The following is a 12038-nucleotide window of genomic DNA, read 5'->3' as shown; positions in this document are numbered from 1 at the left end:
TTAAAGCAACAGAAATTTACTCTCAAGATTGAGGTGTCATAGGTTGGTGCCTTCTGGAGCCTTTTTTTTTTTTTTTAATATTTATTTATTTATTTGGCTGCGCTGGGTCTTAGTTGCAGCATGCGGGATCTTCATTGCCGCGTGCGGGATGTTTAGTTGAAGCATGCAGACTCTCAGTTGCAGCATGTGGGATCTAGTGCCCTGACTAGGGATCAAACCCTGGCCCCCTGCATTGGGAGCGTGGCGTCTTAGCCACTGGACCACCAGGGAAGTCCCCCTTCTGGAGCCTCTGAGGGAGGAGTGGCCCGTGCCTCTCTCCTGGCTTCTGGTGAGGGCGGCCACCTGTGGGGTCCCTTGGTAGCTCTACGCCTCCAGTCTCCTCCCGTCTTTGCGAGGCTTCTTCTCTGGGGCTCTTCTGTATCTCAGCATCTCCGATCTCCCTCTCTTTTCTCTTATAAGGGCACCAGTCATGGGTTCAGGACTCACCTGAATTCCAGGATGATCTCACCTTGAGATCCTTAACTTAATTGCATCTGCAAAGACCCAGTTTCCAAATAAGTTCATATTCACAGGTACCAGGGGTGAGGACTTGGTGTATCATCCTGGGGGAGACAAGTCAACCCACTACAGAAGGTATCTTGGGGAAGCAAAAACCATGCATGTGGGCTTCCCTGGTGGTGCAGTGGTTAAGAATCCGCCTGCCAATGCAGGGGACACGGGTTCGAGTCCTGGGACGGGAAGATCCCACATGCTACGGAGCAACTAAGCCCATGTGCCACAACTACTGAGCCTGCGCTCTAGAGCCCCCGAGCCACAACTACTGAAGCCCGCGCGCCTAGAGCCCGTGCTCCGCAACAAGAGAAGCCACCGCAATGAGAAGCCACACACCGCAACAAAGAGTAGCCCCCGCTCGCCGCAACTAGAGAAAGCCCGAGCGTAGCAACAAAGACCCAACGCAGCCAAAAAGAAAAAACAAACCAAGCACGCAAGACGCTGTCACTCTATGGCAAATAAACGGTGAGGGAGCGGGAGGAGGGAGTCCCTGGATGCCACACCCTGTGCATACCTTCTGGGGCGGGAGCCCGGGTTGGGCGTGGGACCCTGGCTGGGAGAGGAGGGGAGCTGCCGGGTTGGGTGTGGATGGAGGGAGGGGTCTCCATGGGGCCTCCTTCCTTCTCCGCCCTCCTGATGAACTCTTCAGGCCACCAAGGTGCTGAGAGGCACCCCCGCTGATGTCTCCGGGGCTATAATTCTTATTTTTTATCATCACTAAGTGGTCTCCCCACACTCCATCCTTCAGGGTGCTGTGTGCTGCTCTTCTAGCCCTGCAGGAGCTCCCCGCTGGCTTCGTGATAAAAAACCGAGCCCTGAAAGGCACTCCGGCTTCGGGGCCCTACTTCCTTCTCCAGTCTTGTCACCACACTGCCCTTCTCTAAACCCACACTTCGACCGAAGCAAACCCTTGCCCGTGCCCCCGTCCTGCCATGTTGCTTCGTGGCCCCATGCCACCCGTCCCTGCCCCTGCACACACCTCTTGGCGTTTGTCCCTCTGCTACCAACACCCACCGTGGTAGAACCGTGCTGGTGAAAGTCTCCCCCACTTGACTGGGCCATCCCTGAAGGCAGGGACACAGTCCTTTGTTTTGGGGTCCCCAGTTTCTGGCACAGAGATGCTCTGGCATGTTTATGGAAGGAAATAACCAAGAGACCTGGGTTTGAATTCCATCATTATCACCTTCCCAACCACGTGCCCTTGGCCTTGCTGGGCCTCCATGTTCTCACGTAGCTGCCCCCTGCCAGGTTGGCGGGAAGGAGGCTGACATGAGCCTGTGTCCACAGATGAAGGTGTTTTGGAGACTAATCAGTGTACATGAAAAGGGCCCAAAGAAGCAAGGCCGCCTACCCCAGGGACCCTCCGCCCCTTGCCTCCCTGGGGTGCAGTTGGAGGGAGCTCCCGGCTTCGGGAGACTCCGGGATCCCTTCCCTGCCCCTCCCGGCCCCGCCTGGGCTCCAGGTGTCTACCTCTCCGGCCGTTTTCTTTTCTGATCCAGGGTTCAAAAGAACAACGAGTGTGGGAGCCACAGCCAGGCGGAAACAAAAGCCAGCAGGCTCCCTCTTGCTGGCCCGGCCGCAGGCCTACAGGGTGCGGCCCGCCTCGCCCTGCTGCGTCCAGGAAGGAGGGCGCTTGGATTGCGGGCATCGCTCCCCAGCAAGTCTGAAACCTCAGCTCTGTCGGCAGGGAAGGCCCGTTGGGGACCAGAGCAGGGGGAGGGGGAAGCCTGCCCCAGTTAGAGCCCGCAGATGCTCCTTGGAAAGCCTTTTCCGACGTCCCCAGCCTTGGGGGCAGGGGTGGTGTAATAATGATAAAACAACATTTGCATAGAAATTTCGTTTACAAAGCACTTTCTCAGGGGTGGGAGGCGCCGGGGTGGCGGGTGGAGCCCGGGCTGCGAGGCCGCGGCCTCCGGTTGGTCTCACCTCCTCCCCACCCCCCCGGCCCAGCACGGGATCGTGTGCGTGGTAAACAAAGCGCTATTCATCCCGCTGTTTCCGAGTCCTCTGGATGTCGGTCCTTTTCCCTCTCTCCCGTGAAGAGCTCACTCTGGTTTGTCACTCAGGCCAGAGGAGGGGCGTCAGGAGTCCCAGAGGGAGGGTGGGTTGGGGCCTGATTGAAGGGAAATGCGGAGGCCGAGGGGGGCTCCCTCCCTCTGCACCGCTCGCCCTGCCCCCAGGCCCTCCGGCTCCCAGGCGCCAGCTCGCGCGAATCGAGAAGACTCAGCGCAGCCTCACCGGGGCGGGGGCTGGGTCATGCAACTCTCCTCACAGCTCACCTGTGGCTGTGTCTTTACATTAAAAGTACGAACACGGGCTTGGTAACGTCTGCATGGGCGTCTTTGGGAACATGCAGAGATAAGCAGCGTGTAGGGCTTTGCTCATCCTTCCCCAGCAGCGCGCACTGGGAGTGGGACTTAGGTACAGGTGTAGGGGACTGGGGCCCTGGGGGCGTCTGCACCTGCATCAGGTAACGCCTGTCTAGCTGTGCCTGGGGATTATAGCTCGGCAGTCAGCAGGGGCGATGGGGCTCCGCATCAGAGCCTGGCCCCTTAAGGGCCTCTGATGAGCTATATTAGGCCCATCTGCGTGGGGCTTGAGCAACTCTTAGTAGCCCCAGCAGGAGAGAGAGGATGCAGGAGGTCATTGCAGGGCTGGAGCGGATCACCTTCACCTTCGAGAAGGATGTAGAGATGCAGAAGGGCACTGGACTCCTGCCTTTCCAGGGCATGGACAGTGAGTGAGGACGGGGACCCCGCCGCCCCCCACCTCCCCCTCCCTCCCCGCCCCCCAACCTTCTCTGCAGGCCCCTCTGCTTGGCTCCCTGATGGGGCGGCCCCTTCTCTCTGCCACTCGCCAGGGAGGAGCAGGGGGGCTTGGGCCCACCATCTGGGAGCCCCAGCTTAGCCCCTCGCTTCTCAGGCCCCCCTCTTACATCCTTTCCAGGACTCCAAAAAAAAAAAAAAAAAAATGGGGCTGGCTTCTGGGCAAGCAGACCCAAGAGAGGTAAATTGGAAGAAGTTGGGAAGAAGCACATTGGCCTCCCGAGCTCCCAGGCTGGCCTTGGGCCCTTCCAGCACCTCTGTTTCAGAGTTGGGGGGGCTTAGGTGTGGAGGCTGAAGGCTGGTTCCTGAGGCCGGCATCCCAAGGGCCAGGACTTGAGGACCCCCAGGCCCAAGCCTTGGCGGGTAGAAGGGAGACTTGCTGCTGGAGGGGTGAGGGCCCTTTGACAGCCACAGCCTCTGGAGAAGCTATCCCCCTCCTTTGCCTTCTTCTCCTTCCAGAGTCCAGCTCAGCTGTGTGCAACTTCTTCGCTAAAGGGCTCTGCGAGAAAGGTCGGTCAGCAGGTGGGCCTGGGGTTGGGGGGTGGGTGGCAGCGGGGGCTGTCTAGGCCACACGGGATTCAGCTTGGCCTGGAATGGGGTGTTGGATTTGCACCTGGGGAGGGGAAGGTGGGACGGGGCAAAATTTTAGTCTTATAAAAAGTAGGCAAAGGGCAAGTTGGGGGCTCCATCCAGAAGCCTACCTTCCCCCACCCCCCTAGCATTTCCCTGATTCACTAGCACTGATTAGTGCAGGCAGGGCTGCCCTGAAGGAGACATTCCCTTCTTTCCGCCTTGCTGGAGGTGGGATTGTTTGTGGGTGTCAGCTGTGTGCTCCCAGGAGACCTCCGACTTATTTATTTTCCCCCAGCTGGGGGAGTGCTTTCCTTCCCCCTACTCTTGTCCTCCGAGTTAATTTGGGACCTGCTCAGCCATTCCATCCATTTCCTTTTTTTTTTAAATAAGTTTATTTATTTATTTATTTTTGGCTGCATTGGGTCTTCGTTGCTGCACGCAGCTTTTCTCTAGTTGTGGCGAGCGGGGGCTACTCTTTGCTGCGGTGCGCGGGCGTCTCATTGCGGTGGCTTCTCTTGTTGCGGAGCACGGGCTCTAGGCACGCGGGCTTCATTAGTTGTGGCTCGCGGGTTCTAGAGCGCAGGCTCAGTAGTTGTGGTGCACGGGCTTAGCTGCTCCGCGGCATGTAGGATCTTCCCCAACCAGGGCTCGAACTCGTGTCCCCTGCATTGGCAGGTGGATTCTTAACCACTGTGCCACCAGGAAGTCCCTGCATCCATTTCTTGTGTCCTAGGAAAGCTCTGGCCGCAGTCTCTGAGTTGCTGCAACAAGCATCCTTATTTCTCCCCCATCCCAACGTGGCTCAACAATATGCTTTTCGGTGGGGACTTCCCTGGCGGTCCAGTGGTTAAGACTCCGAGCTCCCAACGCAGGGGGCGTGGGTTTGATCCCTGGTCGGGGAACTAAGATCCCTCATGCTACACGGTGTGGCCAAAAAAACAAAACAGAAAAACCACTCTTCCAAACCCTTCTACCCAAAAGCAGCGCTTCGGTGGGTGTGGGGTACCTGACTGAAAAGCAGTGGCTCTCAGCTTTTCTTCTGGCTCCTGAACCACTCACGGGCTCTTCCGATGGAAACCCAGTTGCCCCCAGAAGTCTTGCCTCCAATTTGGGGGTCTCCAGTCCCCCCTAGAGATCCAGGTTAAGAAACTCTGAATGAGTTTAGGACCTGCTTTTGGGACCCAAGTGATTTTGTTCTTGGGAAGCTGGGAGGCCAGGAGGGGCCCAGGCACGGGGGGGGGGACCTGGGGCCATTTTTGCCACATGCCTCGTCCGTGTTTGGGGCAGCCCTGGACGATGGGGTGAGGAGGGAAATGAGCTTGTCAGTCACTCCAGGCTTTGTGAAGCCAGGACTAGTGATGCCTCCTGGGGCCCTGTCTCCTCAGCTTGGTCCCTCCAGTCTCTAGAACAGTGGTTCACAGAGATACCCTCTTGCAAAGAAATAAAACTGTTCTTAGGTCTGGAAGGTCAGACCCAGGCAAGCCAATGGCCAGGGCTGGAGGGTGAGGCTACTTAAGAAGAACACCTCCCCAGCACCTCACAAATTCTATCGGAGAGGTGGCCAAGCACGAGACGGGTCCTGCTAAGAAACTGAGGGGTGTCCTACCTGCCCACGGCAAGACCACCTGAGTGAAGATGACAAAGAGTGAAATGTAGCATTTCCAGTTCCTTCTGAATTGTTACCAAGCTGGCTCCTACATCACCATGTTAGATCTCTGGAATCAGGAAACAGAACATTTGGTTTTTTAAGACGTGAATTCAACAGGTCCTTTATGAGCCTTACTTTGTGCTGGCACCTTGCTAGGATGGGTGGCGGCTCGGGGGGCCAGGGCTGGAAACCAGGGCCCTGCTTTCTGGTAGGAGCACCCCATTAGGCTGGGGGGGAGGGGTGTGGAAGGTGCCGCAGAAGGTGTCCTGACAGCCTGGGGGCTCCCCGGGCTTCGAGAAAGGCCAGGGCACCACGCCAGGCAGAGAGGGCTTTGAAGCTGTGTTTTAAGCTGTGTCTGGCCCCCACTTCTAGCCTCCCCCAGGCTCCAGGGGAAGGGACGGTGGGGCTTCCTTCCAGGGGTGAGCTGGGCTCAGGCTCTAGGTGAGCGGGGACCCCCAGCTGGGTGCTCTGGTGTCCCCAGGGAAGCTGTGCCCCTTCCGGCACGACCGAGGGGAGAAGATGGTGGTGTGTAAGCACTGGCTCCGGGGGCTGTGCAAGAAGGGTGACCAGTGCAAGTTCCTGCACCAGTACGACGTCACCAGGATGCCCGTGTGCTACTTCTACTCCAAGTTCGGTCGGTAATGCCCCTTCCTGGTGCCCGCCCCCCACCCCGGAGGGTAGCAGTGGGAGCCGAGGGATGGGATGAAGTCTGGGAGGGGCCCCCAAAGGAGGCCTCGCGTGCCCCAGGTTGGCAGACCAGGCCGCGGGGGGCCAGCTTCTCCAACCCCCTAGAAAAATTGGAACTGTCCTCTGAGCCCTACCTCACTGCCCCAGCAGGCTCAGGCACACGCAGCCGGTCCCGCCGAGGGAAGGGGAGGGCTGGAATCAAAGGCTGAATTGTTGCCCTCCCTGGGCCACTCCTGGCTAATCACGCACCCAGACTGGCTGTCTGGAAACGAGCCTTGAACAGGCCCTCTCTCAAGCCCCGGGATGGGCTGGGGTGGGTCGGAGCCAGTGTTTCCCAAACAGCAGGCACTTTCACGGTGCTCCACGTCCCCACAAAGCACCTGCCCCATCGACGCACACCATTGCCTCCTCTTTCAACCGTCTTGCTATTTTTAACTCTTCTTTTAGAAGAAAACTTTTTACATCGCTTCGGTAAATGGAAAACTAGCATCACTGCTTGGCAATACAAGGTCACTGTAAACGGGAGACCGCGAGCTTCAGCCCCTGAAATGACCTTGTGTGGTCAGGTCTGGACCCGCATGTCACCCCCCTCTGACTCAAGTCTTTTGTCATCTGAGGGGCTACATAGAGGGAAGCCACTGCCGGTTTAAGAACGGGATCTGTGCATGTGTTTCAGGTCTTATCTTTCTCCGTAAACTTTTACAGTTCAGTGCTTTTCAGAGCTGGAAGGAGCCTTACAGATGATCTAGTCTAGTAGTTTTCAAACTGTATTCCAAAGAGGGACTTGGAGGGAGAGCTGGGCCAGCCTCCAGGGGCACCTCTGACTGAGGCGGCTTGGCTTTGAAACTTCGGGTGTCTGTGGGCAGCTGTTCCTCATTAGTGTCCATGGGGGGGCATTCCTGGGTATCCAGGAAGAAGGCACCCCACCCCCCAAGGTCAGTAAGAGCTTCCCCCCAGGCTCAAATTCTGTTTCCTGCCTGCTCCTCGGACTTGAGACCTGGCAGTGGTAATTCATGAGGGTTGCCCGCATGTGTCCCTTGTAAGAAAGGACAAAGTGTATATGGAGCCCGGTCCCCCTTGGTCGCGTCACCTAAAAAGCTCTTAATTTAAAATGCTACTTTACTCTTTGAAAAACCTTGGTTGGCTTTCTTTTGGGGATTGGGGACGTGCTGGGCATGGATACGGGAACAGAACTAGGTCCGCTCTGCTCTCAAATAATCCCTACTGTGAGGGCGGACGTATACACCGGTGGTTACAACAGGTAACCCGTGTTTTTGCTCTTGGACTAAATGAATGAATACCTTTTTCTAATATCAAAGCATAATTACAGTTCTCATTGGAAGTAAATCGTTTTACTTAAAAAATATTGTTGGGGAAATGTAGGAGTGGGAAAGGGCAGCTGAAAGGAGCTAGGAATCCAGGGGGCTTTGCTTCTGCTCCGGGATGTCCTCATCCCAAAGGTACCTTGGGCAGGGGGCTCTGACAGGCAGACGGGAGGGTGGGGTGCGGTGCCACCTGCTGGCCGAGAGAGGGATGCACAGCCGGCACCCAGGCCAGGGTGGAAAAGCCACCCCCGTGCACAGAGGAGTTCCCATAGTCTTCTTCTGTCCCATGTTCACCAGCCCCCGGGGGGACGTCAGTTCCATTCCTCAGAAGGATGGAGCCCAGAGTTAGCACTGTACCGAGAGCTGCGCACCAACAGCAGGAAGAAAACCCTTGGTCAATATGAGGAAGCGGGTGGAAATGGACACGTTTCTCCTCTTTAAGCCCTGGTGTCCTCGTTTGTGAAATGAGAGAACTGGGTAAGGGTGGGGTTGAAACTCTGGAGAAGGAGTGGTACTCTTGAAGGGTCAGGTGGAACCTTGCTTTGCACAAGCCCAATGTAAAAAATAGATCTCTTTGGAGCTGCTTGGAAACCAGTGGAATTGACACTGTGGCATTCCTTTTGGCTCTGAAAAGCGCTAAGTTGTAGGCTTTAATTAATTAATTAATGTATTAAGTTTAGTTGATTTACAATGTTGTGTTAGTTTCAGGTGCACAGCAAAGTGATTCAGTTCTATATATATATTCTATAATATATATATGTTATTTTTTCAGACTCTTCCATTACAGGTTATTACAAAATATTGTGTAGAGTTCCCTGTGCTATAGAGTAGGTCCTTGTTGTTTACCTATTTTACATATAGTAGTGTGTATCTGCTAATCCCAAAGTCCTAATTTGTCCCTCCCCTCTTTCCCCTTTGGTAACCATAAATTTGTTTTCTATGTCTGTGCGTCTATTGCTGTTTTGTAAATAAGTTCACTTGTGTTTTTTTTTTCTTTAGATTCCACATACAAGTGATATCATATGGTATTTGTCTTTCTCTTTCTGACTTACTTCACCTAGTATGATAATCTCTAGGTCCATCTATGTTGCTGCAAATGGCATTATTTCATTCTTTTTTTATGGCTGAGTAATAGTCCACGGTATGTATGTACCACATCTTCTTTATCCATTCATCTGTCAGTGGACATTTGGATTGCTTTCCTGTCTTGGATACTGTGAATAGTGCTGCTATGAGCATAGGGGTGCATGTATCTTTTCGAATTATAGTTTTCTCCAGATACATGCCCAGGAGTGGGATTGCTGGATCATATGATAACTCTATTTTTAGTTTTTTGAGGAACCTGTTCTCCATAGTGGCTGTACCAATTTACACTCCCACCAACAGTGCACGAGTGTTCCCTTTTCTCCACACCTTCTCAGCATTTATTATTTGTAGACCTTGATGATGGCCATTCTGGCCAGTGTGCGGTGATACCTCACTGTAGTTTTGATTTGCATTTCTCTAATAATTAACGATGTTGAGCATCTTTTCATGTGCCTAATGGTCATTGGTATGTGTTCTTTGGAGAAATGTCTATTTAGGTCTTCTGCCCATTTTTTGATTGGGTTGTTTGTTTTTTGGATATTGAGCTGTATGAGCTGTTTGTATATTTTGGAGATTAATCCCTTGTTGGTCGCATCATTTGCAAACATTTTCTCCCATTCTTTAGGTTGTCTTTTTGTTTTCTTTATGGTTTCCTTTGCTGTGCAAAACCTTTAAGTTTAATTAAGTCCCATTTGTGTATTTTTGTTTTTGTTTCCATTACTCTAGGAGAAGGGTCCAAGAAGATACTGCTGTGATTTATGTCAAAGTGTGTTCTATGTTTTCCTCTAGGAGTTTTATAGTATCTGGTCTTCATTTAGGTCTTTAATCCATTCTGAGTTTATTTTTGTGTATGGTGTTAGAGAATGTTCTAATTTCATTCTTTTATATGTAGCTGTCCAGTTTTCCCAGCACCACTTATTGAAAAGAGACTATCTTGTCTCCATTGTATATTCTTGCCTCCTTTGTCATAGATTAATTGACCATAGGTGCATGGTTTTCTTTCTGGGCTTTCTATCCTGAGCCCTGCCTCACTGCTCCATTCATCTATATTTCTGCTTTTGTGCCAGTACCATACTGTTTTGATGACTGTGGCATTATAGTATAGTCTGAAGTCAGGGAACCTCATTCTTCCAGTTCCATTTTTCTTTCTCAAGATTGCTTTGACTATTTGGGGTCTCTTGTGTTTCCACACAAATTAAAAAAAATTTTTTTTTGTTCTAGATCTGTGAAAAATGCCATCGGTAATTTGATAGGGATTGCGTTGAATCTGTAGATTGCCTCGGGTAGTACAGTCATTTTGATAATATTGATTGCTCCAATCCAAGAACACGGTGTATCTTTCCATCTGTTTGTGTCATCTTCAATTTCTTTCATCAGCGTCTTATAGTTTTCAGAGTACAGGTCTTTTGCCTCCTTAGGCAGGTTTATTCCTGGGTGTTTTATTCTTTTTGATGTGATGGTAAATGGGAGTGTTCCCTTAATTTCTCCTTCTGATCTTTCATTATTAAGTTGTAGGCTTTTAAGGAGGATGAGATTGGAAACACTCACCAATTCTCTACTTGAATGAGGTGAAAACGGGGCTGAATCTTCCCCCTTGGTTCCTTCAGAGCCCCTTGGTCCCTAAGGGGAAGCTAAGAGTGCTTAGACTCCCTCCCTAACTCCTGTGGTCTATGCAGACAGGGCTGGCTCCTCCTAGGAGCCCAGGGTCTTGGTCTAATCCACAGATTACAGCACAGGCTTTGCGAAAGTACAGGTGTCCCTCTGTGTTGCATTTATCTTAATCCCTGTGCCAACGTTGAAGCGGTGTTCTGCTCTTCTTGGCATTTTCCCCAGAAAGAACTGCACCCCTTTACTCTGGAAGCCATGTAGGTTTCATCATAGAGATGAAGCTTTAACCACGTGCACGGCAACATCTTCACGCAGCGTCTGTGTCTTCCTGGACCTTAAGCTGCTGGCTCTGGGTCTCCCCTTCCCCATCTCTCCTCGTTCCTTCCTCCCAAGTAGCCTCTAAATACCTCTGGATAGCTGGCCCTGCCCCAACTCTTCCAGATGTGTGTATTCACACCCAAGTCCCGCTTAGCCAGTATGATTACGATCCGCCTTTCTTAGGTTGCAGGAAGGTTTAGAAATATCTTGCTGTCCTCAAAAAGCTGCTGACCACCAGAAGGCAGATAAGTGGCTTATATGCAAGGGGCAGGGTCAGTCTTGTTCCAGGAGGGCGGAAGTGACTGCAAAGATGAACCCACTTATGCACAAAGAACACTGGGATTTTCAGGTGAATGCAACAACAAGGAATGTCCCTTTCTCCATGTGAAGCCGGCCTTCAAGACCCGGGACTGTCCGTGGTATGACCAAGGTTTCTGCAAGGACGGTGAGGCCCTGACAGAAAGGGGGCTCTAGGGGACATGGGGGAGCAGGACTCTGGGGGAGTCTCCCGGCAGGGGAAGGATGCACATTGCTGATGCGGCCTGTGGAGGTCTGCCCCAGGTTGAAATCTCACAGCAGGCCTCTCTGTAGCTCCCCCCAGCCTCCCTGCAGTGGAAACCCTCTGCGGCACATGGTGGGCTTCTTGGAGCAGGCTCACTGCGGTTCAAATCCCAATGGCTTCAGAATGTACTGACGGTGTGACCTTGAACAAATATGAAAAGGGGACCAGCTCCCCTGAGGGCCGTTGGGCCGGGTGGAAGTAGGACCCCTTGGGCAGCCTGGCGCATCGGGTCTGACCCATAGGAGACACTTCTCTGTGCCTTTTACCCATCTGGGTGTCACGTAAATATATTTCACCGTCCCTATCTGGCCAAACTTCGGAGGCAGGGCCCCCGTCAGAGCCCTCGTGCTCTGAGCACCGCCGTCCTTTCTTTTCCGGTATCTGGGTGTGTTGTTCTTACTGAGCTCCTGGCAGCCCTGGTTCGGGGAGGATTTTAGGGGAGGGAGCCTGAAGGAGGATTAGTAAGATGTGTGATTGGTTGGCCTTTGCTCAGCCAAACCTTCTACAGCTAAATAAAAGCATGTTACAGTCCACATCCATGTAAGTCCTCCAAGACCGCGTGTTAGGGACACTTCTGACGCTACTGTGTCAGGCCTGGCCAGCTGACACCTACTCCCACACGTTCTGAGGTGCCCTTTCCCATCTCAGTCATGTGGCTGGGAAGTTGGTGCTTCCCCTTGCCGGTAAGCTTTGTCATGTGTGTTTCCCCCATTAGCTAAAGAAGATCCTTCTAGCTGTTTTCTCTTTGCCCAGCAGGTCCCCTGTGTAAATATCGCCACGTCTACAGAATAATGTGTATTAACTACTTAGCTGGCTTCTGCCCTGAGGGACCCAAATGCCAATTTGCACAGTAA

General features: G+C 52.9%; 1 protein-coding gene across 1 annotated transcript; it reads left to right on the top strand.

Moving 5' to 3' along the window:
- Positions 1 to 3185: 3185 nt before the first annotated feature.
- On the top strand, positions 3186 to 12038 carry CPSF4L (cleavage and polyadenylation specific factor 4 like; the record flags this gene model as incomplete). The annotated part of the gene is made up of 5 exons (XM_081219327.1): positions 3186 to 3288; positions 3837 to 3887; positions 6080 to 6232; positions 10972 to 11067; positions 11941 to 12038. The coding sequence occupies 5 exons, from the start codon at positions 3186 to 3188 to the stop codon at positions 12036 to 12038; spliced, it is 501 nt and encodes a 166-aa protein (XP_081075453.1).

Source organism: Mesoplodon bidens, assembly GCF_964165515.1.
Source record: "Mesoplodon bidens genome assembly, chromosome: 19".
Lineage (NCBI taxonomy): Eukaryota > Metazoa > Chordata > Mammalia > Artiodactyla > Ziphiidae > Mesoplodon > Mesoplodon bidens.
The sequence above is the reverse complement of the archived record's forward strand: the minus strand, read 5'-3'. Positions and strand labels throughout refer to the sequence as shown.